This window comes from Typha angustifolia, chromosome 11 (assembly GCF_048772165.1).
Source record: "Typha angustifolia cultivar Huaian chromosome 11, ASM4877216v1, whole genome shotgun sequence".
Taxonomy (NCBI): Eukaryota; Viridiplantae; Streptophyta; class Magnoliopsida; order Poales; family Typhaceae; genus Typha; species Typha angustifolia.
This window is the reverse complement of record NC_133249.1, coordinates 9,218,230-9,242,320: the sequence shown is the minus strand read 5'-3', so window position 1 is coordinate 9,242,320 and position 24,091 is coordinate 9,218,230. Positions and strand designations below refer to the sequence as shown.

General features: G+C 37.7%; 1 protein-coding gene across 1 annotated transcript in view; it reads left to right on the top strand.

Moving 5' to 3' along the window:
- Positions 1–15,865, top strand: part of LOC140769629 (glycine--tRNA ligase, chloroplastic/mitochondrial 2) — a 76,982-nt gene extending 61,117 nt beyond the window's left edge. The window contains exons 24-36 of the mRNA XM_073110411.1: positions 1,718–1,792; positions 1,909–1,967; positions 2,175–2,268; positions 2,450–2,668; positions 7,612–7,706; positions 8,524–8,614; positions 8,687–8,791; positions 8,882–8,920; positions 10,514–10,603; positions 11,133–11,234; positions 12,078–12,159; positions 12,278–12,363; positions 15,494–15,865. Of these exons, the coding sequence (XP_072966512.1) occupies positions 1,718–1,792; positions 1,909–1,967; positions 2,175–2,268; positions 2,450–2,668; positions 7,612–7,706; positions 8,524–8,614; positions 8,687–8,791; positions 8,882–8,920; positions 10,514–10,603; positions 11,133–11,234; positions 12,078–12,159; positions 12,278–12,363; positions 15,494–15,592 (1,236 nt within the window). The 3' untranslated portion in view covers positions 15,593–15,865. The remainder of the gene's footprint in view (positions 1–1,717; positions 1,793–1,908; positions 1,968–2,174; positions 2,269–2,449; positions 2,669–7,611; positions 7,707–8,523; positions 8,615–8,686; positions 8,792–8,881; positions 8,921–10,513; positions 10,604–11,132; positions 11,235–12,077; positions 12,160–12,277; positions 12,364–15,493) is intronic.
- The last annotated feature ends 8,226 nt before the right edge of the window (positions 15,866–24,091 follow it).

Sequence of the window (24,091 nt, the reverse complement as noted above, 5' to 3'; positions counted from 1 at the left end):
GGAAGAGAAAATGAGAGAGAGAGAAAAGGAGAGAGTCCACCAGTGACCACCGCTGTCGGCGATCCATCGGTTACACCCCAAGCTCCCCGCCACTATCGCGGCCATGCCAACCGCATGTGGTGGAGAAGCCGCCAACGACAACCAACAATCTTATCTCTTGGTCGGCGACGATCTGAGCCACGAGGGCTCTCCCTGAAGGTAACCAGTGGCACGAGGCCAACATTGTGGAGCTCTTGAGCACGAGCAACAGCCACCCGAAGCCGCTAGTCGACCCGATTTGCTGATGAAATTACAAGCACCAAATTTAGGTATTTTTAATTTACCTTATCAAACTCAAATTAAATTCGTGGGAGAGGGCTTACCCACGAGTCGCGTGGTGGTCTCTGATTGATCCGGCAGCGCTCCGACGATTTGATTCCAAAGCGAAGACTCTGACGGTAAAGAAGTAGGAGATAAAAAGAGAGAAGGGGGCTAGGGTAAAAAACAAAGAGAGGATTTAGGGTTTAAATTATGAAGAAAAATTCAAATCTAAATTAGATTCAGATTCGGCGAAAATACTCGTGGCTGCCTTGTGACGTGCTGGTGAGGGAGAGGGTGAAGAGTGCGCATGTGTGCTCCAAAAGAGATTTTTTTTTTATAATATTTTTTCAGTTCTTACATAGTTACTAAGTGTAGCCTCCCCAAAACACTAGAATACCTATGATGGGTACCACGGCATGATGCCACCCGTATGAAGCTTCTCGAACATGTCCGGTTATGACTCGAAGTCTCCTGCTGACGAAATTTGCCATCAAACCGGAAAATATAAAATGAGGCCACACTACTATATTAAACTGAAAATAGTTGTGAAAGGTGGAAGAGAGCTTACTGATGAGTCACAGAGTGGACTATGATTGCTCCAACGGTGCACATCGATAGTAGGATTTGACAACGTAAGCTTTGAGTAAGGAAGAAGAAAGGTGCTTGCATAGGTGAGAGGGACGAGAGGTAGGGTTGTATAGAGGGAAAGATTCTAGGGTCTGCTTGTGATCTCCCTTATAATTTATTTGGGGACTACGTGGCTCACACACCCCCTCTCATAATGGCTACAAGGAGGAGAAGAGAAACAGTAGTGCACATGCATGGCATGTGAGCCCACAAACTTTTTTTTTTTCTGGTCATTATAGTGTCTCCAAGGTAGCTCCCTAGGGTGCTCTGTGGCTTATAGAGTCGTTGAAATCCAGTTTGATTTGTATATAATATGTACTCCCTCTTGCATGTATTGAGTATTATATAGATCTACACTTCCACTATGTCTCCAACAGCACATGTTTTGCTGCCCGTCACTAGCACGTCATGATGGCCATCATGTTGTGTTGCTAAGCACTAGGCAGAAATGTTGGTGCCTTGGTGCCTTGGTGCCATGTCTTGTACATGTGGAAGCAGCAAGTACAGGTGAGGTGAAGGGAGAATGTAAGTTCATGATCCCGATGATGTAATTTAGTGATCTTGTTTCCTAATAACAACTGCATTGATCTCGGTAGCTACGCCACCCACATTACTTTGGATATTCACCAGAAAAAAGTCAGAATATGGTTTACTCACATGTCAAATGTTTATATTACTTGATTGCCTAATTATAGAGGCAGTATCGGTATACCCTATGTCACTAGCATGGCAATCCTTGATGTATCTTACATGTAATATGCTAATAATGTTCATCAACTATTTTGTGCAGGTTATGTACAAGCACCAGAAATATTTTCCTTTAAAATGCAAATCTACTGGAAACCTATTGCCGTTCTTTATTGCTGTAAGATTTCTTATGGATTTTCATATTTCAAGTTTCAAGTTCCAAGAAAGTTGGTTTGTCCTTTTGTTCTACATATGGTCATATTTGTTAATCTGTTACTATTGGTTCTCTTTTAGGTTGCCAACGGTGTCATCAAGGAAGAAGTAGTTCGTAAAGGGAATGAAGCTGTACTTAGGTAAGTCATGGTCCCTTTTTAAGTTGTGAGAAGACAGTCTCTTTATGATATTGATTATTTAGTCTCATAGCTACTAAAATTAGACCAAGCTACAATATAGTTAGATCCACACTAAACTAAAATTTTTATTGATCTTGATTTGTCCGCTTCTTTCTCTCAGTGAGTAAGGTTCTTGATTGATTAACTCTTTTTCATATCAATTACCAGAGCGCGCTATGAAGATGCAAATTTCTTTTATAAACTGGATACACAAAGGAAATTCCCTGAATTTCGTGGTCATCTAAAAGGAATTCTCTTCCATGTAAGTTACAAAATGTCATGAACTCTCTGTTAAACAGTTTTTATGTTGTATATCCATTTCTTATTTGATGTCTATGTTAACAGGATTTTCTTCATGTGAAATGCAAAACTTTACTGAACTGTTTGTGAGGCAATTGTTTCATTGTGTATTCTTTCTTCAATTTTATGGCTGAATTAATCAGGAAAAGCTTGGGACAATGCTGGACAAGGTCGCACGTATCCAAAGTACTGTTCCAAAACTAACTCTTGCTCTTGGAATAGAAGAAAGGATAATCCCAGTTGTCGAAGATGCTGCTGCTTTAGCTATGTCAGATCTTGCTACTTCTGTAGTTACAGAATTCACTTCCCTTGCTGGTATTATGGCACGGCATTATGCTCTAAGAGATGGTTTTCCTGAGCAGGTTTGAAAGTAGTTTCAGATGAAGATATCTTTCTCTAATTCATGGCATTGTTGTCTATATAAATTATAAAAGGAAGAGGAGCCTTCTCATTTATGATATATAACTATAATGAGATGAGAATCCAGTTAGTGTACTTGAAACTACTGTTGTAGTAGTGATCAGTCATAGATGGATTCTCTGCTGATAATTGCTATTTTTTTTTTTTGATAATCCAGTTATTCTGTTCTAACCAATAGAAATCTTCTTCTTTAGCTTCTCATAATCCTCAGTATCATCAATATTGAATTGTTTATTTGAATCTTCCATTTTGTTGTTTTCAGAATTGTGTTCTGGTTTACATTTGTTTCCTAATATGCTTTTTGGAAAAATTGTTTTCCATGTTCTGCAAACAACAAAATGGAATCATCCAATAATATGAACGGAAGTGTTTAGTGTTCTGCAAGTTTCAAGAGCTAGCTGGAATTTGATTTGCAGATGAGATATGGTGGGAGTTTCATCCCAATATGAAGGTGAATTTGAAAATAAGAATCACATCTTCATGCTTGAATGAAGGGTTAAGTCTTGTTAGATTGAATTATTTATATACTAGCTGCTAAACTTTGAAATAACTACCAAACACAGACCAAAATTATTAGATTCCTCTCCCTTCGCTATCACTTTCTTATCTTCGTCAATCCCCTCCATTCCGTCCTGATTTCTTCTAGCCTCCCTTCTCTGATCCTTCCACTAAATCCAAAGTTCCTAGTATCGGAATCGGGATTGGTATCGGTCATCCGAAAAAACGATACATTTTGGCCATTCGTATTGGATCAGACTACTTTTTAATTATATAAAATTCTAAATATTATTTCAAAATGCAGAAAAATTTAGAAAAATAACGAAAAAATAAGAAAGCAAAAATTACTCACATATGAAGTCTAAAAATTTTTAAAAATGTATTAACTTACTCAAAATTTAAAACTTTGATGAATATTGAGCTGATTCTCGTAAATTTTTATGGTCTTCATCCTTATAATAATCATAAGTTTGTAAATAATAATGTCCAAGACCTGATGCTCCAAAAGTGATTCCATCATAATAGTCATATTGTATTGATCTTATAATGTGATTTGTATCTGAGGAGGATAATAACTAGCATTTGGATCTTGTGTGTGAAAATACCGAGGATATTAAGGATAATAACTAACATATAGATCTTCTGATGGCTCCAAACAATAACTACTCGATGTACTATAATCATAGGAAGCAACATTTTCATGACGACATCGTTGATATGTATATACATCTTAAATTTCTCTATATTTAATCCTTATGCCTTAACTTTTCTCAACAAATGTAGATGAGACGATCTTACAACTAGGTGTATCATCAGGATTATGATCAGTACTGGTAGGTATACTATCTCTCGCTGTTGAACAACTCATACTAGTCTCTGCTCTCGTCGTGGTCTCTCCTAATATCTCATCTAACTATAGGTTATATCTATCATCTAATAATCTATCCTTTATTTCTTTGATCCATGGAGTCAAGGGGTCTTTATCAAAAACATGATTTAAATCAATTAGTTGTTTATTTTCTGCCTTTTTTCTTAAATTTGTCCCTCAATCTCATATTATAGTGACAAAAAATTAACTTTTCCAATCTTTCCATTATCAATCGGTTGCGTATTTTTATGTGGATTAAGGAGAAACTAGTCTAATTTCTTTCACACTATGATGAAGACACAGTTTGACTTAAAATCTTCTTTGTTATTGGCGTCAAACTTGGTGCCTCCTTCCATCCATAGATAAACTATCATTCAGCTAGAGTATTATGAGATATAGTTGTAGTAACTTTAGCAATATTGAATTGCTTAGCTCTTAATCTATCTCTCGATCTGAAATCAAAAATATATAATTGCGTTCTAATTATATTGGAAGTTTAAACTTGAAACAAATAATAATAAAATTATTTAATTGAATTATAACTCACTTTTTTATCGTAAAGGATTTGTTTATGAATATCAGGTCAAGCCTGCTGATTACCTTTCTAACTCCTAATAAGACTTCACTATTATTATTGACATTTGTAGAGAATTAAAATCTTAAATTAAGAAAATACCCTATAGAAATTTAAAATTTGTAAGCATTCATGTTTTTAAATATTCTTAAATAAAAGTAAATTAGTAAAGTAAAACTTAGAACTTAAAAGCATGTTTGCCAGCAGCATATATATCTTTATGTATTTATCTGTTCCATTTAGAATCAAATCTCTATGTATTTATCTGTTCCATTTTTTATAACTTTGACCCATATTTTTTATAATTGATTCTTTTGTTATGTCCATTGTCTTATATAAGAAACTCATCTCAAGCTTGTCATCACAGTCTACAAGTCGTAATAATTTGACAAGAGGCTCAAATATTGTGGTGGCAATTGTAATATCATCCCAAAATGTATTCCAAGAGCCATATTTTTTAAAGTTTCACCTAAAGATTTTATTTTTAGATTTCATATTTTTAATTTTTATAGATCACTCCTGTGATGTAAATATCCGCATAATATCATCCTTGTAGCACATAATGCTCTCCAAGGCTAAAAAGTGAGTGGTAAATCTAGTGACGCCGGGTCTGATGATCTCCCTACCACCAGTTATCTATATTAGTAAATTAAGAACCTAACTATGGTTATATATAAAATTTATCAACCTCTGACCTTCATGTATAACCATGTCAATTTCAGTCTCTTTTATAATATCCTCTAACATTAGATTAATACAATATATAGTATATGGTGTCCAATATAAATGAGGTCTTTTTATCATAAGTAAATTTCTAGCAGCTTTATAATTTTTTCTATTATCAATAACTACTTGGACTACTCTTTTTCAACTAATTTTTTGTACCACCTCATCTATCAACTAACAAATATAATCTGCATTTTTGAAATGAGCAGTAGTATCTACAGACTTCAGAAATATTATCCTCATGCCCAAGTACACTAAGAAATTAATTATATTTCTTCTGTTTTTTGTACTCCACCCATCACACATCAGTGTACAACCAAATTTATCCTAATACTATCTAAGTATCTCAATATAAGTACGAAACTCATCTACCTCTGAATCAAAATATTTAATAGTAATATCATTTAAACTAGGAGGCGAAACACCAGGCCCTATTGATTGTATAGCATCCACCATAGTGTAATAAAAAAAAGTATCAGTTACATTAAAAGGAATATGGTTATAGAAGAAAAATTTAGAGATAGCCCTACCAATGTGTTTCTTTGCATTTTTAATTCCTTTGAGAGCTGTCTTGATAGAAATCTGTGTACGATCTCTTTTTTTCCTAAAGATATGTATCTATTAGTTTAATATTTTCAGACTCTGCTATAACGCTAAGAGCCCTAGGGGTAGAACTGTCGTTTCTATATTCTCTCTTTCATTGTATATTAATTGATTTAGATCTCTGAAAGTTACCACCAGTGCTTCTTCTTATCTCTTCCTCTTTTCTATGCATATTTCTGCTCTCTTTCAGTGCCCTCCTCATCTCTCTCCTCATCCTCCCCACTCTGTTCACTGCTATCATCATTAATATGTATAGGATTATGTATTAATTTTTCACGAACCATTGACTATCTCTGTTGTGTAGATTATTTATTCTTCTTTTTGCCAATTAGATGAGTTAACATCTGCTTTCTAACTTCCAAGGACACTTGAGTTTAAACTATTATATTTCCTTGCCTTCTAGCTAAATATTCTTTCAAACGGCTGACACTACCACTTATTTTTTTTTCTATACCAATTACATTTAATACATCTTTTATCTTGCCCAATAGTGCTACAATGTTGCCACTCAACACTCAATATCGGTATCATATGATTTATCTTTTGGAGCCATTGATATTTTAACTCTATAACTAAAAAACATAAACAAAAATCAAAATAAAATATTAAATAATTTAAAATTTACGAAAATAAAATTCTCTCAATTTTTTTCTTTACTTCTTTCTAGTTTCCACCCCTCTCAGCCTATCTCAGCCTCTCAAGTTCTTAGCAATAACAGGTGCTGTTGCTGCAGCAACAAGTGTGTAATGAAAAAAAGAAACGAGAAAGAAAGGAATTAGAAACTGAAAAAAAAACTCACCGGAGGTCATCGGATCTTCGTCGAAGAACGTCGCCGGAGGTCGAAGTCATCAGAGATCTACTCAGTCACCGGTGAAGAAGAGAGAAAGAAAGAAAAGAGAGAGAGAGAGAGAGAGAGAGAGAGAGAGAGAGAGAGAGAGAGAAAAGAAAAGAGAGAGAAAAGGGTGAAAGAGAGGCAGGTAGATAGGGGGACATCAATTATTGATGTCCTCCGGGTCGGATCCGACCCGTTCCCACCTTGGCCGAAACTCGGGATTGGTCGAAACTCGGAACCTTGACTATATCTACATGCTCTTGTGATGTGAGGCACGGATTGTGCTAGTAGGGCAACAGTAAATCTCTGCTTGTAAACTAAAAGATATGAAACTAATTAGTAGCTGTTGTATTATTTACATTGTTGGCTGTAGTTTAAGACTCATGCAACCAAGAGTAAAACATCCAAGAAGTCCTCTTGGCATAGAAATAATCTAGATGTGGGTTGAGAGATAATAACTTTCAATTTAAGAATTTGTTAGTTTTGACATGGTTGGCTAAAATTTGGTCTTTCTTTTGTTACTTTTTCTATATTTTATGGTGAACTTATCGCCTTATCGATCTGGTAGGAGTTTATTTTGCCCTATATTTCTCCTATCTTTGCAAAGTTTCCTGAACTATAATGATCCTCATTTTGTTTCTTGTCTTCCTCTCTTATAGTGTTGTATATTGTTCTAAAGTCAACACATTATGTACGCAAAAATATTAAATATCTATTTATCGTCAAAATGAGATTCATATTTCTTGGTAGCTGACTTGGCTGACTAAAAGTTCATTTGTTGAAGATTGCAGAGGCCCTTTTCGAGATCACACTCCCAAGGTTCTCCGGGGATGTGCTTCCAAAATCTGATGTTGGGATAGTTTTGGCTGTTGCCGATAGGTAAAAATTACACTCTATTGCTTGTGTGTTATAGGTTAAATAGTTTCTCATGTCCTGGATCTGTAATCGCTAAATGATATTTTCCTACTTTTCTCATCAATATCTTTGGTTACAGAATCTAGTTATCAGTTAGTTTCTATTTGCATATTCTTTTACGTCAATAATGCGTTACTTTTCAGGTTAAGTTTGCTCAGTTCTGTTCGGTTTTTTTTTCTATTTTTGCTTCCCATAATGCTTTGCTCCTCTCTATTGGTCTCTATAAAGCTTAGTTCCCTCTATAGAAGCATCAGCTTTTATGAAGTACTTATATAAACGCTTATCCATTTGTTTATTCAATAAATAAGATTAAACAAGATGACTTGTTTTGCTCGGAGATTTCTTATTTCTGAGATATTTACAATGAGATATATGCAGTCTGTAGTGCTAAAATTTTCAGCTTCGTCAGGTACCTCCAAAGTCCTAACTGCCTAGAATTTTCTTCTTTGTCCATGAAAGTACAATTGTATATGCACTCTCTCCAATGTGCTCTTGTTCTGTAGCTGCCAATAGAATCTGAAAATATGCCAGTAGGGTAATTGAATGAAAAATTGATGTTCTCCCGCTCCTTTTAGTCCATCAGTTGCACATCAATTTCCATGATACTGGCTTCACAGATACTGTAGTGCTTCTGATATATTTTCTTTTTCTTCTGCTTGCAAAAGATAGCTGTTAAAAAGAGTAATACTTGCTTCAATATTTTATTGTTTAACTAGATTTTTATCATTTGTCATTTAGTTTATGTAAGAAGTTACTCATACTTGATATTTTTGTGCAACAGATTAGATAGTCTTGTTGGTTTATTTGGAGCTGGCTGTCAACCAAGCTCGACAAATGACCCTTTTGGTCTGAGAAGAATCTCCTATGGACTAGTAAGTGATAATAGAGAAGAGTCTTTTCTTGTCCATTGAATTATCTTAAAAAAATTATCTATTATCTTTCAGGTTCAGATATTAGTGGAGAACAACAAGAAATTGGACCTAAGAAATGTTTTGATGCTAGTAGCAGATGCACAACCAATTGAAATTGATAGCAATATCATAAATGAAGTCAGTATATGTTTCTGCCATTTCAAACATACCTACTTGTGCATTTGCTGATATTTTGCATTGTGTTATCTTCATTGTTTCTCTTTTTAGGTACTTCAATTTGTTTCACGAAGATTAGAACAACTTTTGGTACGTGCTGTTTTACATATAACAATTTTTGCATTCAAAAGTGTGATACTCTTCACTGTGATCAACTTTTTCGGACTGATAAGTGTCATGTATATAAGTATATCTTCATATGAAAATTCTCCTTTATAATTTATTTTATAGTTCTCTTAGTTTAAATTTGTCTAAGTTCAGCCATGGAAACTCTTTAAAAGCCTTGGCATTGGCAGTCTCATGCCAAACTTCTAAGTTCACTCTGTTGAGTTTCTACTTTCCTATGTTATATTGTGGCAGTGAGTCTGCACAACCACATGTGAGTCCCAAGTCAATCCATGGATCAAATATATTAACTCGGCTGGCAGTAGATTTGTTTTTGTAGCAAGGTTTTCCATCTCCTAGAAAGGGAGCATAAGGGTAGAGAATCTAATTGCTTTGAACTCTAAAGTCTGAAAAATATAATCAGTGGGCATTGCTACTTTTGAACAACAGGGTGACCTCACTAATCCTATGAAAATTGTTTCTCTCTCTCTCTCTCTCTCATGATAATCCAGTTCCCAGAAAAGGAATGTTTTCTAAACTTTGATCTTGACACAGATTTGCCCAAGATTGTCTTGGACTTGTAAAAGCAGTAAGTTTGTGTTGAAGTCCTTCATAGAAGTTAATAAATCAGTATCAATGTTAGAATCCTGGCGACTTGGCAATATTTAATCAGTGTAAGCAAAATTATTCACTATTCTCTACACAATTATTCTCAACATTAACTTTTAAAATTTTTCATTAGAGAAATTAAAAGAAAATTGAAAGACATCTTTAAGGACACGATCTTTTATTTCAATGTGAGTAGAGCTTGTAAGAGTTGCACAAGTAAGAACTTGAATTGAAAGTTCAACTTAGCTGAGTGACACTGGCTAAACACATGTTTGCATTGTGTAACATGTAACATAAGGTTGCTAACATTTATTTTCATTCAATCAATAGATGAACTGGATTAGCAAGTTCATATCCATTACCACTTAAGTTTTCTGGAGGTAAATATGCCAATAGATACTAAACAGATCATGGATGGCTATGCCGACCTATATATGGCACGGAAGGTGCTGCATGGCACCCCTCCTAATAGCTTCGCCATCAACCTCGTCGTCGAGCTCACCGTCGCCGTTGGCCTTCACCGTCGCCACTCGTTTTCGCCGTCACCCGAGCTTGCGACGGTGACGGCGATGGCGATGGCGAAGGTATTACCTTTTTCTCTCTTTTTCTTACGGCACAGCCGACACGTGTTGTGCTGTGCCATGCTAGCCGGTGGTCGGCACGGCCATTGTTGAAAACAGATTATAAACATGGTATGTTTTTAACATAGGAAGTGTACTTTTGCAAAATGATTACATTCACCTGCTGCTTATTAGGTTGATCTTTTACTCCATTTATTCAAATATAAGTATCCCGAGTACTCTCTTGGAAGGACTAGGTGGGGGTCATTTTCTAGTACCTGCAGCCCCATTAATAATATGTATATGTCATCATATTCATGATCTTGTCGACATTCTTTTCCCATAGAACTAGAGGATTAAAAATCTTTGTTCACTTATGGATCTATTTTTTTTTTTAACTTTATCTTAGGTGGATAAGGGCATTAATTCTGAGATAGTCCGCTCGATACTTCTAGAGCGTGCAAACTGTCCCTGTCTTGCATCTCAATCGGCAGCCGAAGTAAGTTATAACTGTTCATACTTCTTTACAAGATTGTTTTCTTTCGGTGCATACTCACTCTTGTCTACCCATTATCCATAAGATTTAGCTCCAGTTGAAAAATCAACAGTAATGTATGATGTACAAGATGAAGGGGAATGGTATGTGCATATCTTGCCCCTTTCCAAGAGAAACTTATGCAAAATAGATGGCACGCATCAATGGTGATATTAATAACCAAGGTTTTAGTGGCGTATGCAAAAGCAGATAAAGTCCAGCATCTCATAGCAATATAGCATTTAATAGTGTTTTAGGAGAATAGGAAGCCCCTCATAACAAGGGCAAAGCTTTGCCATTGAATGGTGTCTTACTGCTTGCAATTTTGATATATTTGTTATTATTAATATAGCTATCTTGGTAGCATTCTCTTGATTTTCACCATTGTAACCAGTAAGTATACTGTGAGCTATTAGTAAGAAAATGTCCTTGTCTTAACATTATTGAAAGCCTGAGGCAATGACTTTCAATTTTAATTTTTTGTGAAATTCAGATGGATGTCTTGTCCAGAAGTGACCTTTTCCCAAAAGTAGTTGAAGCGTATTCACGACCAACAAGAATAATTCGTGGAAAGGACATTGATGCTGATCTGGAGGTAATGAATGTACTTTATAAATGTTCTATTGCTAGCTTTCAGTGTCTGGTCTAATGAGAAACCACCAGAAGTACTCTCTTGGAACTCAATATGGAAGGAAAACCTCTGCCAACAATTAGATATGCTTCATGGTACTCATATAATTTAGGTGGATTTTATTTCCTATAAAAGCTATTTACCTATTATTTATGTTTCTTTTCAGAAAACTGCAAACAGGGAACAGTTTTATTGAGAAACATGCCATATAAATCTGGCCCTAAATTCTTTGAAATCCTTCACCATTGTGGAGCCCTAATTTAGTTAAAGCTCCTCCAGTTCAAGGGTGGCCAAGTGTGTATTTTATAAGGACCTAACTGTTTTGAAATAACTTTATGCAAGCTGTATGGATAATCAACTTATGGATTAATTAAATACAGCACCTGTAGTCAGAACGATTACAGATGCCCCAAGTATGACTGGAAGATATGGGACAAACTATTGACTTGTAAGAGCATTGTCTTTTGATAAGAAAGAACATATATAATAAATTGATTAAATCATTTGTTTTCTTGATCTCACATATGTATCTGCAGGAGTTGAATTTATGTTCTAGTATGCATTTCAGATTCCAGACCATGACTACTTTTATGCCTACAGTATTTGCAACCTCAAATACGATTACCTATCAGTTTCAATTGATTCAATTGAAGTGTGATTAAGTGCATATATATTGAAAAGGGACTGAAGCAGCATTGAAGCTATTATTATCTATGTTCTGACAAATTGATTTCTGATTATTCGGAAAATATCTTAGATATAAAGTTTTAACATCATCCAGCACCTCACTGTGAAATCAATGAATAGGTTGTTGCAGCATCTTTTGAGAAAAATGAAGAACGTGCCCTATGGAGTGCTTATTTGGAAGTTTCTAGTAAAATTCATCCTGGTAAATTAAATTTTTATTGCTTGATTTGTCAACAATGGTGATGATTATATCTGTTGTACCTGTCATGTTATGAGACTGTTGTTCTCTAAACTTTGCCTCTTAATATTTCTTCTTATAGGTGTTGATGTTGGAACATTTATACATGCATCTTTGCTTTTGCTGCAACCTCTTGAGGATTTCTTCAACAATGTGTTTGTCATGGAGGTAAGGTTTCATTATAATTTTAATATCTATTGGCAATGATCATTATAACAGTTTTGAATAACCCTGAAGGTGTATCATCAATCTTAGTTCGTTACAAGATGCTGCCTACATGCCATTCAACATTTGTGGTTTATCTTAGCTATCATTTACCATAACATAACAAGTGAAAACTAACATGCTTGTTTGTTAGGCTGTTTTGGTAAACATTTTACGTGCAGACCATACTCCTTATTTAACAGTAAATGTTAAATTAAAAGCCATCCTATTTGCAGATAGTTGGAGAGTTTCTCAGCTTAAGGACTATCCTATATTTTATTTGTTCCCATTGCAAGCTACCAAGCAGCCTCTAAAACTATTTGTGCCTTTCAGTTATCTATCTTTCATCTTAGGAAGATCTGATTAGCTGCAGAACAAACTTTTGCATATAATACCTGTGCATAGTGGTTGCTTTTTTTCTGCCCTAAATGTACCAAAAGTCATCATTGCTGAATTTCTATTCAGAACTCAATTATATGAAGAGTATACGAGAACAAGGGATCAGCCGCCAAAATTTCTTTCAGTGTCTAAAAGGCTATGTAATCATTTCCTTTGAACCAAAATCCCTGCCAAAACTGCAATATTAAATAGTTACATTTAAAAGGGCAAAATAGCAAGAAGAAAATAGGACATCAGTTGGAGTGATGCTATAATTAGGTTATGCATGGATATGATAAGAATGGAGGTCTGACTACATTCCAGTTTACTTATCAGAGGAGACAGTAGCATGAGGCTCGACATCAAATGGCTTGTGAAGGAAGAGGAATAGGCACAGCATAGGATGGCATTAAAATAGGCTGGGAGGCATTCAAATGGCCTCGTAGTTTGCCAATGTGTTGCAACTTGCAACGAGTTCACGACATAGTCTAGAGTCTGAAAATTGAGCAAGCTTTTGAATGCCCCACATGCCTAAAGATTGATTAATTATTTATTATTTGCAAATTCATGTTTGGTTAGGACTTGTTTGTTTTATTTTCTTTCCTCAAGTGATTAGTCAGATTGAGAGATTATTTATAGGTTGTTTTACTTGAATTGGTCAAGCAATAAACTGTTTTATTCTCTATCCTTCTCTCTCAAGTCTAACCAGGGGGCTAGGGTTTGTCATTTCTCCTCTTTCACCATACCAGGGGGCTAGGGTTTGTCATTTCTCCTCTTTCACCATTAAACTATTATGATATTGCTTGATAGAGTTTTGTCAGGTCAAAACCAATCAGGATACCTAATGTTATTTGCTTGATCCAATTCCAAAAGAGTAAAACATCCTTTTATTGTTGAATTGGGAATGTGAGGTAAAAAGGCCAAAATTTTTGGTTGACATCACATATTGAATTTTGCAAAAGGTTCAGATTGTATTCTACTAAAATTGAAGCACAGCAAGGAATATTGATACGATTATATAGGGATAATGGCAATTTTTTAAAAGCAGGATACAACATGGATATGCTAACAAATAAATAAATATATTTTCAATCTATTGTCAACCAATATAACACATGGTAAGAAATGATAATATCCTAGAATAATATTGTAATAGACACTAATAGGAAACTCACAATGTTAGTGAAATATTAAAACCTAATTTAACTATTCATCTACATTTAATTCATTATCAAATAAACAAATTTTAACGTATCATGAAGGATTGGATGATTGTATATACATATAAAGTATATATTTTATTTCATCCGTTAGCACAAAAATAAAAGGATTGGATGATCAAAAAATGTATTAGAGCCATATGCAAAATATTTGGGATCTAATGTGTATTGAGTATCAATACGAAAGGATAAACATATTCGTGCTTCGTAGTCTACTAACTACAAAATCAGCAAGACAAACAGATCTAGCAGATCCATTAGTTACTCTAAAGCCCTAGTTAGTTCTCTAAGCTAATGAATCTTTAATATGCAATCTTTGAAACACAAATGCTTCATTTACAATGTCGAATGCGTAACCTATATGTATCGGATATGGCTGAAAGAATATTTGAATTAAGAAAACTAATTTTAATTTTTCAATAAGGCTCCAATACATCTCCAGCATGGTACCAATAGGGTGGGATGCTGTAGAATACGTTTTTAAGTTGATTATAGGTTTAGCTAGTCGGGTTTAGAGCCTCCACCTATTAATACATTTAACAACTCATTAAGGGTTAAATGGAATTGAAGAGGAGTTCAAGTTGTTTCTCACATTAATTGAAGGAGAAAAGCCTAGTCATTTTCCACTCACTACTACTTCTCTCTTCACACTCTGATTCCGATACTGGTGAACTCACACCCCTCTTTCATGCTCCTATATATCTCTCTTTCAACTCTGATGGCAAAACTCCACTGTTCCTCTCTCACACTCTGACTCATGCTCTTCTTTCATGTTCCACTCTTTCAACTCTAACGAGAAAACTCCACCACTCCCTTTCTCTCTGCCTTTCACAATATGAGGAAAATATTAAGGCGATGAAGAAATCTGTTTTATTTTCTTGAAGTTGGCTATAGTGGGAGAAATGCTTTCTTTCTTTCTTTCTTTCTTTCTTTCTTTTTCTCTCTTTATCATTTTTTTTATCTCTCTTCCTTCATAATGTGAGACTGTTAGTATGCAATGCTTTGATGTTAGTAGGGAACTTGATAAGTGTGTTTTTCTATGAACTTTTGGCGATATTATTTGCTTATTGTGGATGGAATGATATGCAAATTTTACAGTCTTTAGATTGCAATATTTTTCGTTACTCTATTTGTTGATGTATTATAAATTTGTTGTATCCCTGTATCTGTATTTGTGCTCACTCATTCTTGGCATATATTACTTTCTCTCACTCATGGAATGCCTTTGAACGAGCTGTGAGGTTTTGATGTTATCCCTATGTTCACAATTTAGATTAAAATCTCCGTACTTTGCCTTGAGAAGCTTTTTGTGCAGGTCGTACCTGTATTTTATCAACTAATAGCATTATATACTGATGCTTTACGTGGGAACTTTACTAGATCTTTGTTGGACATGTCTTTATGTTACATATTTCACTATTATTGTCAACAAGTTTGACGAATTATGGTTTACCAAAACAAAATGAGTACGTTGTTTGTGCATGCTCACTGTTCAGGAGGACAAAACTATCAGGAACAATCGGCTAGCACTCCTTAAGAAGATTGCAGATTTACCCAAAGGAATTGCTGACCTCTCAGTTTTGCCTGGATTTTAGAAGTCCGAATTTTTCCTTGTCAGTTGAGCATGTTAGAGCGAGTTTTTTTTCTTATTTTAAAAGAGAAAATGTTAATAGCTTCTAATTTGAGCATAGTGGCCTTTGTAAGAGCCAACTTTCTGTGTAGTTATTTTATTTCATTTCTCTCTTTGACGTGTTTCCAGTTGTTTCCCACTCTTTCAGTCTTATGAAACAAAGATTTTATGTATTGTAATCTAACATAACTTATGTATATCTTTTTATCATCATTTTAAAGAAAATAAGTTTGATTGCTGATCATTTTTGGAGTTGTAAGACTAGTCATCTTTATTTATTTATTCTTATGGTAGATCATGAGCCTGGTAGTGAAAGAGATGAGTCAAGATATGGCCATTCAGAACTCGTCTGCCCTTGATAAAGGCCGATTGGGAGTTACGGACAAGATGACCCATAAAACCACTCAATCTTATGGCTAGGACCTTGGTGACGGTTTTGAAGATGCAATTGATAATGCTGATCAGTCGGATGTACGTGATGCAACTAGCTGAGCCAGAGCAAGTTGGCTCGAGCTCAGGTTAGGGTCGAAATCAACTTAAGTTGAGCCTTAATTGGGCCTATTATCGGGTTATATTCAAGTCAGAGCCTAGTTGAGCCTAAGCACAAAATTAGGTTGTTTTCAAGCTAGGCTGAACCAAGCTTAGCCCAGTCAGATTGAACCTAAGCTACTAAGTCTTAAATGAGCTAGGAGTTATTAAGTTTAAATAGTTAAATTAAATAAAATTTTACTAAAGCTGGAAATAATATTAACCTAAAAATTATAATAACAGTACACCTCCAATAATAAAATTACTATCGAATTATAAAAATATAAGTATCACATCAATTTCAAATTTTACACAGAACTATTCTTATCACTGTGTATATATTATCGTAAGTATTGCTCTAGTCCGCGATTCACCGCCTTTGGCCATTCGTCTTGGGGTGATAAGCTAAACTAAGGTTGACTTAAGTCCCTTGCAATCTAAAAAACTCGGACAAAAACTCGCTAATGAAGATGCGATCCAGATCTAACACGATCGTCTTAGGCATCCCATGCAAGCACGCCACTTCTCAAACAAAAATTTCAGCAACAAACACCACCGATTGCCCTCAAACCTCTAGCAGCCCCTCAATGAAGTCCATGAAGATGTCCTCCCAAATACTCTCCGGTATAGGTAGTGGTTGCAACAGCTCGCTGGGCTTAAGTGTCTCTGATTTGACTCGTTGGCAAATTTGACATTCATGCACATACTTCTTCACGTCCGTCTTTATCACTGTCCATGTACAGTTTTGGGCCAGCCGTTTGTAGGTATGTAATACCACTTCATGACCTGCTAGAGGAGTATCATGGAAGTGTGCTATCAATACTCTCCGTAGCTCTTCATTCTCGAGTACCTTAATCCGCTCGCGCTCGAGCACTAACCCATCGCGCTCCTCGTACTCGAGATGGCTTGATGGGTTCTCTCTCAGCTCCTCCATGAGTCAGACTAGATCACTATCCTCTGCGCTGGCTCTCCGTAGATCTGAGAAGAAAGGAAAAGTGGGTGTCAAGAAAGAAGCGAGCTCCCTTGCGTCCGCTACATTTGAAAGTTCAAACAGCTGTTGACTTCTATCTAGCAGCACTCTCTGGTCATTCCTCTAAAATGTCAATGTGAGGCTTATAAAATCAAATACCACGGGTCCCAAGCTTTGAAGCCATTGAATCCCCAAAATAATGTCAGCACATCGCAAGGCCAACGGATAAATCATACCCCGACACTCCAAATCACTGCGTGATATCGGCGCAAAAATCAGCCCAAGTTTCGATAGCCTCATTGGCATTGGCTGCTTGAAACCAATGAAGCGCCGCATCTTCAAGGTGGAAGCTCGCAAGCATCACCATGTATTCTTCCGTTGTACCCTACTTACAGATCCAACTCAATTGGTTTTGTAATTTTCTGACTACCATAGAATATCTGACGAATATTTTCCCATGATTGCGCGGACTGCGTCCTACAATAAATTCAAATTTTAAGGAATTATTTCGTAGCCGATCTTTTGGTTCCAGATCTTATCATTTGGTATTAAAGCCTATCAAGTTGGTATCAGAGCAGGCGAACCTTAGACCTCCATTAATGGTTGAAACAAGGAAGATAATATCAACAAGGAGACTATGGAGAGCACACCGACAAGGGAGGACTTAATGCACGAAGATCCTAACCATGAGGCTAATTCCTTTGGAGCGAGCACGGCAAGACCGAGTCAACCAACATCTATGGGTTCGAATATGGATGAACTAAGGGGCATGTTCCAAACATTATTGCATAGAGTTGATAACATACAAAAGGATCACAATGAATTTAAGGAATATGTCATGAATCGGTTGGGTTTATCTTCTCGACAACGAACGGAGTTTCAAGAAGGACCAACGGTGGGACCCTATCGAACTGATACCCCACAAGTCCAGGTGCGTCATATGAGTGTCAATGATCCCCTCCTACCTATGCCTTCACATCATCCCCCACCTATCGCCGATCCACCACCATCCATCATCATCTAGGATCTCGTGTCTCTATCTACGGATCTATAGACAGACTCCCTTAATGTTTGTCTACTTCTCAGACGATATCTCGAGATCCTACCATCCAATTTTCCTAAAACTAGATTTGTTAGAAAGCTCTTTTCCAGGGTTACAACATATCAAAAGTTCACGTCGATCCAACGATACGGGATCCTTTTCCAAAGTTCCGTGTCAGATCTTGTCTGGATCTAAAAAAGGTATAAATCGAACCTTAGCCTAAGGGGAGATCGTATCAAGAGTGGTATCAAAGCCACCGTTTCTCAAACATGCGCTTTCGATGACAGCAACCAGAGCTATGGCTGCATGGCAAAACGAGGAGGAAGAAATCTCCCCAATAGAGGAGGGGGAGACGGCTGCGGGAACTTCCACCCGCGGAACCGCCCGACCAAATCTAAATACCGAATAGCCTAGCGTTCAAGCCATGATTGGGTCTCTTTCCGAGCAAATGGCCATCAATAACTAGATGATGATAGAGATGATGCGGGAAATACAGGTGGCAAGAGAAGCCATGGCAAATGAAAATACACCAATGATCCCACGACGCGAGTCCACCCCTATGAACCCGTCGCCACCGGTTCAGAATTTGGACCAACAAGAACCTTTGCTGCCACCACCCTCTGGGCAGAGACAAGCAAGGATGGTTCCACCAGGCCTAGTTGCAGGTGAGCCCATCCGACGAGCAAACCAAAATGGAGATCGTCTTGGAGATTTAGATCCTTGGGCGAGGCAATACGAATCGAAACCGTGCCGAGTTAACCAAAACCGAAGGAGGGATCATCAACCATTCATGGTGCATTCTCCTCCGGTTAGACAAGGACTTGGATATGATCCAGATCGAGACAACGGTATCCGAGGGCAAATCGTGCGTCTCGAATTTCCCAAGTTCAAAGGTGGTGACCCGATCGATTGGTTATATAGGGTGGAATAATTCTTCGCATACCAAGGTACAGTGGAAGAATGTAAGGTGACACTTGCAAGTTTCCACCTTAAAGATGTGGCACTTCATTGGTTTCGAGTAGCCAATGCCCATGAGGCGATTGAAACTTGGGCCGATTTCTGCACCGATATCACACGGTGATTTGAAATGTCGGGGTATGAAGACTTTGATGCTCTCCTCTCAAAGACGATGCAAAGGACAATAGTTGGGGCATACCAAGAAGAATTTGAGAGAATAAGTAGTTGATGCCAACCTCCATCGATGGATCAATAACTTGGCAGCACTTTCATCTCCAGGCTGCAGGGAGACATACAAGCCGACGTGAGGGCTTTAAAGCCTAGAACCTTAAAGGAGGCCTTCAAAGATGCAATACTCATAGAAGACAAACATTGAGCCATGAAGTTACACCTCAAATAGAACTAGACAAGCCAAGAAAGCGGTAATCCTATTCGGCCGACCATAGCAGTAGGAAATGTTACCAAAGTACCGAGAGCCGCTACTACAATGGTGCCTCCTCGAGCACTCCTGAAGCGCTCCCAAGATGTGAAGTATGAACCTAGAGGTCTGAGTCGAGCACTCTCACCAGCTCAAGTGGAGGAACAATGAACCAAAGGGCTATGCTTTTGCTGTGATGAGAAGTTTGTACCCAGACATCGCTGTACTAAACCGATGGGATCGGTGATGCTAATAGACAAATTGGAGGAGGTTGAGGATGAGATTGCAACTAAAGATAAGGATGTGACTGGACAGCAAGGAGGAGTAGCTAAGGAGCAACCTATGGAGGACATGATGGCCGAGATCTCCCTCCACACCTATTCTGGGGCAGCTGCACCAAAGACTTTGCGGGTGAACGATGTAGTCAAGAAAACTACAGTGAGAATCTTAATCGACACCAGGTCCACCCACAACTTCATTGACAAGAGGCTTCTTAGGAAGATTGGGCTCGAGTCGGAACCCACGGATGGGTTCAATGTGACGATTGGAAATGGCACTACATTGCGGGCAGATTTTATTTGTAGAGGTGTGGAGTTAAAGGTGCAAGGCCAAATTTTTACATTGGATCTTTATCTGTTGGCCTTGCGAGGTGTCGACATTGTCTTGGAGTCTCAATGGTTTCAAAGCTCAGGGCTCATAACATTTTATTTTTCAAACCTCACACTTACATTTCGGAGGAATGGTCGAATAGTGCTACTGGATGGAAATCAACCGTGGTAAGAGCCAACGTTGCAACCGCTATTGGAACTTCCATATGAATTCAGGAATCTCTTCGAGGAGCCCCGAGGACTGCCGCCAACCCATCGGCATGACCACCGCATTCAGATCATTCTAGGGGCTGAACTAGCAAATGTTCGGCCGTATTGGTACCCATATATTCAAAAAGAGGAGATAAGCAAATTGGTGGTGGAGATGCTAGATCAAGGGATCATTCAACCAAGTAGGAGTACCTATTTATCGCCGATGTTGCTGGTTCGAAAGAAAGACGGGAGTTGGCGGTTTTGCGTCAACTACCGGCCCTTGAATGCGATCACCATCAAAGATCGGTACCCAATACCGATGATTGAGGAGCTGCTAGACAAACTTATAGGGTTGGCCTACTTCAGTAAGCTTGACTTAATAGCAGGGTACCATCAAATCTAAGTTGACCCAGGAGATGTGCACAAAACGGCGTTTTGGACTCACGATGGCCACTACGAGTTCTGAGTCATGCCGTTTGAACTTACCAACCCACCGACATTCCAAGGGCTGATGAATGACCTTTTTTGCCCGCTCTTGCGTTGGTATGTGCTCATTTTCTTTGATAATATCCTAGTGTATAGTAGGAATTGGAGCGAACACTTACAGCATGTGCGTGAGGTGTTGAATATCTTGTGACTAAACCAGTTGAAAGTCAAGATGAGCAAGTGCCTTTGGGGTGAGCCATGAGTGGAGTACTTGGGTCACATAATCTCAGCTAGAGGAGTGGAAGCCGACCCGAGCAAGATCAAAAACATGGTGGACTGGTCGATTCCCACTAATCAACGGGAATTGAGGGGATTCCTTGGGTTGACGGGGTACTATTGGCGATTCGTTGCCAACTACGGCAAGATCGCTGTCTCGCTGACCTTCTTACTCAGAAAAGGAGGGTTTCAATGGATGAGCAAGACGATAGAGGCTTTTGAAGCATTGAACACAGCCATGTCTACCACACCGTTTTGGCTTTACCGAATTTCAACAAGCCCTTCCTAGTGGAATGTGACGCTTTGAGTGAGGGCAAGTGGCATATATGAGCAAGGCATTGTCAAACCAGTCGTGACAGCTATCCACCTATGAGCATGAAATGCTAGCAATTCTACACGCCGTCACCAAATGGCGACCCTACTTGATTGGCCAACGGTTTACTATCCGCACGGACCACCGTAGTTTACCCTACTTCGTGGAGCAACGTGTGCACACCTCGGCACAACAACAGTGGGTCATGTAACTCCTTAGGTATGACTATGAGCTAGTCTACAAAAGAGAGATCGAGAACCGAGAGACCGATGCCCTTTTGCGCCAATCAGACACAAGTGAGCTCACTTCCTTTTCAGCACCAACCCTTCCTCTATTTCCAGATCTATGGGAAACCAGTGCAGAGGATCGAGTCATGGAGGAGCCTGAGTTAGAGTTCAATAATCGCTTCCCCAATTTCATACCTTGAGGGCAAGGTTATGAAAGCGTTGTGGATTGATACGATTCAGACTTCACCAATATTGTCTCGAGCATGGATACACTTTAGAGGTATCTTTTATTCTTGTTTTAGTGTTTATTTCACAGAAAAATAAGCTTTATGTATGTCACGTTCGAACGCAGTTGGAGTGCATCCGAATGTGCTTGCGAATGCCTGCATTAGGTTCGCAAATATAGAGGGGAAGGGGTTGGCAAAAATCTACTATTTCTAAGGTTAATAATTGTCATTTTTGAATCATTTAGTTAGCCTTTAAAGGTGTGGATGGCAACCATGAAATTATTATTGACTGAATTGAGTTTTGCCATAGTCTCTTTCCTCTTCTTCTCTCTCGTTCTCTCGTTCCCTGGCATCACCGCTTCTAGCCTCCCTCGACCGAGCACTCACCCTAGTCTCTTATGAGTGGCCCACTCCTCCCCCTTCTTCCAATCTATCTATCACCTTGCCCTAAACCCTTCCATCATCCGTAATCCTTCCATCTCCACTTACTCACTAGTGTCACCCCATTATCACTAGTCCACCACCATCCATCATCATCTAGGATCTCGTGCCTCCATCCACGAATCTATAAACAGACTCGTTAATGCTCGTCTACTTCTCGGACGATATCTCGCGATCCCATCGTCCGACTTTCTTGAAACTATATTTATTGGAAAGCTCTTTTCTAGAGCTATAACATATCGAAATTTCACGTCCATCCGATGGCTACATTTTATGAGATCCTTTTCCAAAGTTCCATATCAGATCTTGTCCAGATCTAAAAAACGAGATAGATCGAACCTTAGCCTAAGAGGAGATCGTATCAATGGGGGTTTTGCTTAACACCCCTACCAGAGCTCTCGAACTGGGCGGTTAGATGCGAGGTTGTCGACCACCGAGGACTCCGATAACAGCGAGGGGAAGGGGTTGAATACTGAATTTTAATGAGGGGTTTAGGGGCTTACCCAGAGGGACCTACGGCTTGGCTTCATTGGCTCCGGGTCCGGGGCTTTGTTGGCTCTGATGTCAACAACACGGGAGAAGGAGAGGAAGAGAGGGATGGTGGGGTTGAGGGGAAATAGGGGAGTGGCAGTGATGGCGTGTACGAAAGAAGAAGAAGAAGAAGAAGAAGAAGAAGAAGAAGAAGAAGAAGAAGAAGAAGAAGAAGAAGAAGAAGAAGAAGAAGAAGAAGGAGAAGAAGAAGGAAGAGAAGACGATGGGCAGGCTGGGTCGGCGCGTGCGTGGGGTTTTTTTTTCTAATTTCTGGGTGTTACACTAAGAATACCAAAATGATGTAATTTCTGATTATTTTCATTCAAATGCTTCGTAACAAATTCCGAAAATGATTTATTTCTATTGCAATCCCTCTCAATAGGAAAACCAGCAATCAACATACCAATCATATAGCTATATCCTCCTTCATCAGGATAGGACAACATGGTCAATCTTGAAGCGATTCTCGTGTAGCTAACAAAAAACCAACTCTTGCACCAATGACATGTTGGCATCAACATGAGGAAATTTTACTAATCTTGCTAAGAGTGTATGCATTAGAGTATTATTATGTGGCTCCCTTACACATTTTTGTGTAGCTTCTATCATGGCACGACTGTAACATTTAGAGTATAAATGTATCGTGTATTCATTTTGCTTGATTTATATCGTGTATTCATTTTGCTTGTCTGCTAATTTTTGCTTCTTGCTCGTTTTTGCCAAAATTTCCTGATTTTTAGGTTGCTTAGGATTTTCTATTTCTCGCTTATATTTTCTACAGACTATACTACTTTTATGATTATCTATAAAAGGTGTGCATTATATTGTAAAAATGTGTATATCTAGTGTATAAAATATATGCACTCAGAAAACAAAACATATTGTAGCATTAAAATAGCATATTACACATTTTATGTAAACTTTGTGTATTCGATCGAGAACATATCTGCATCTGATATACAAAATAATGCGCACCTATGTAAATTATATATTTTCATATTAGTCAAGGTGCGTATTCTATTATAGAAATGTATTCATCTACTATATAACAAATGTACATTTAGAAAAATCATATTATATAATTAATAGCTAAATAAGTCATTGCCATTTCAGTTAGAACATAGCTTGCATAACAAATTACAAACTAATGAAAATAAATCCAACAAAATTATCCCAAAAATAGAAAATTATTTTTTTATAATGAATTTTAATCCAAAAAATGGATATTAGTAAAATTAAAAGAGAATGATAAAATATCACTACTCAATTAAAAATCAAAGATATTAGGCTTAACAACAAGAGTATGAA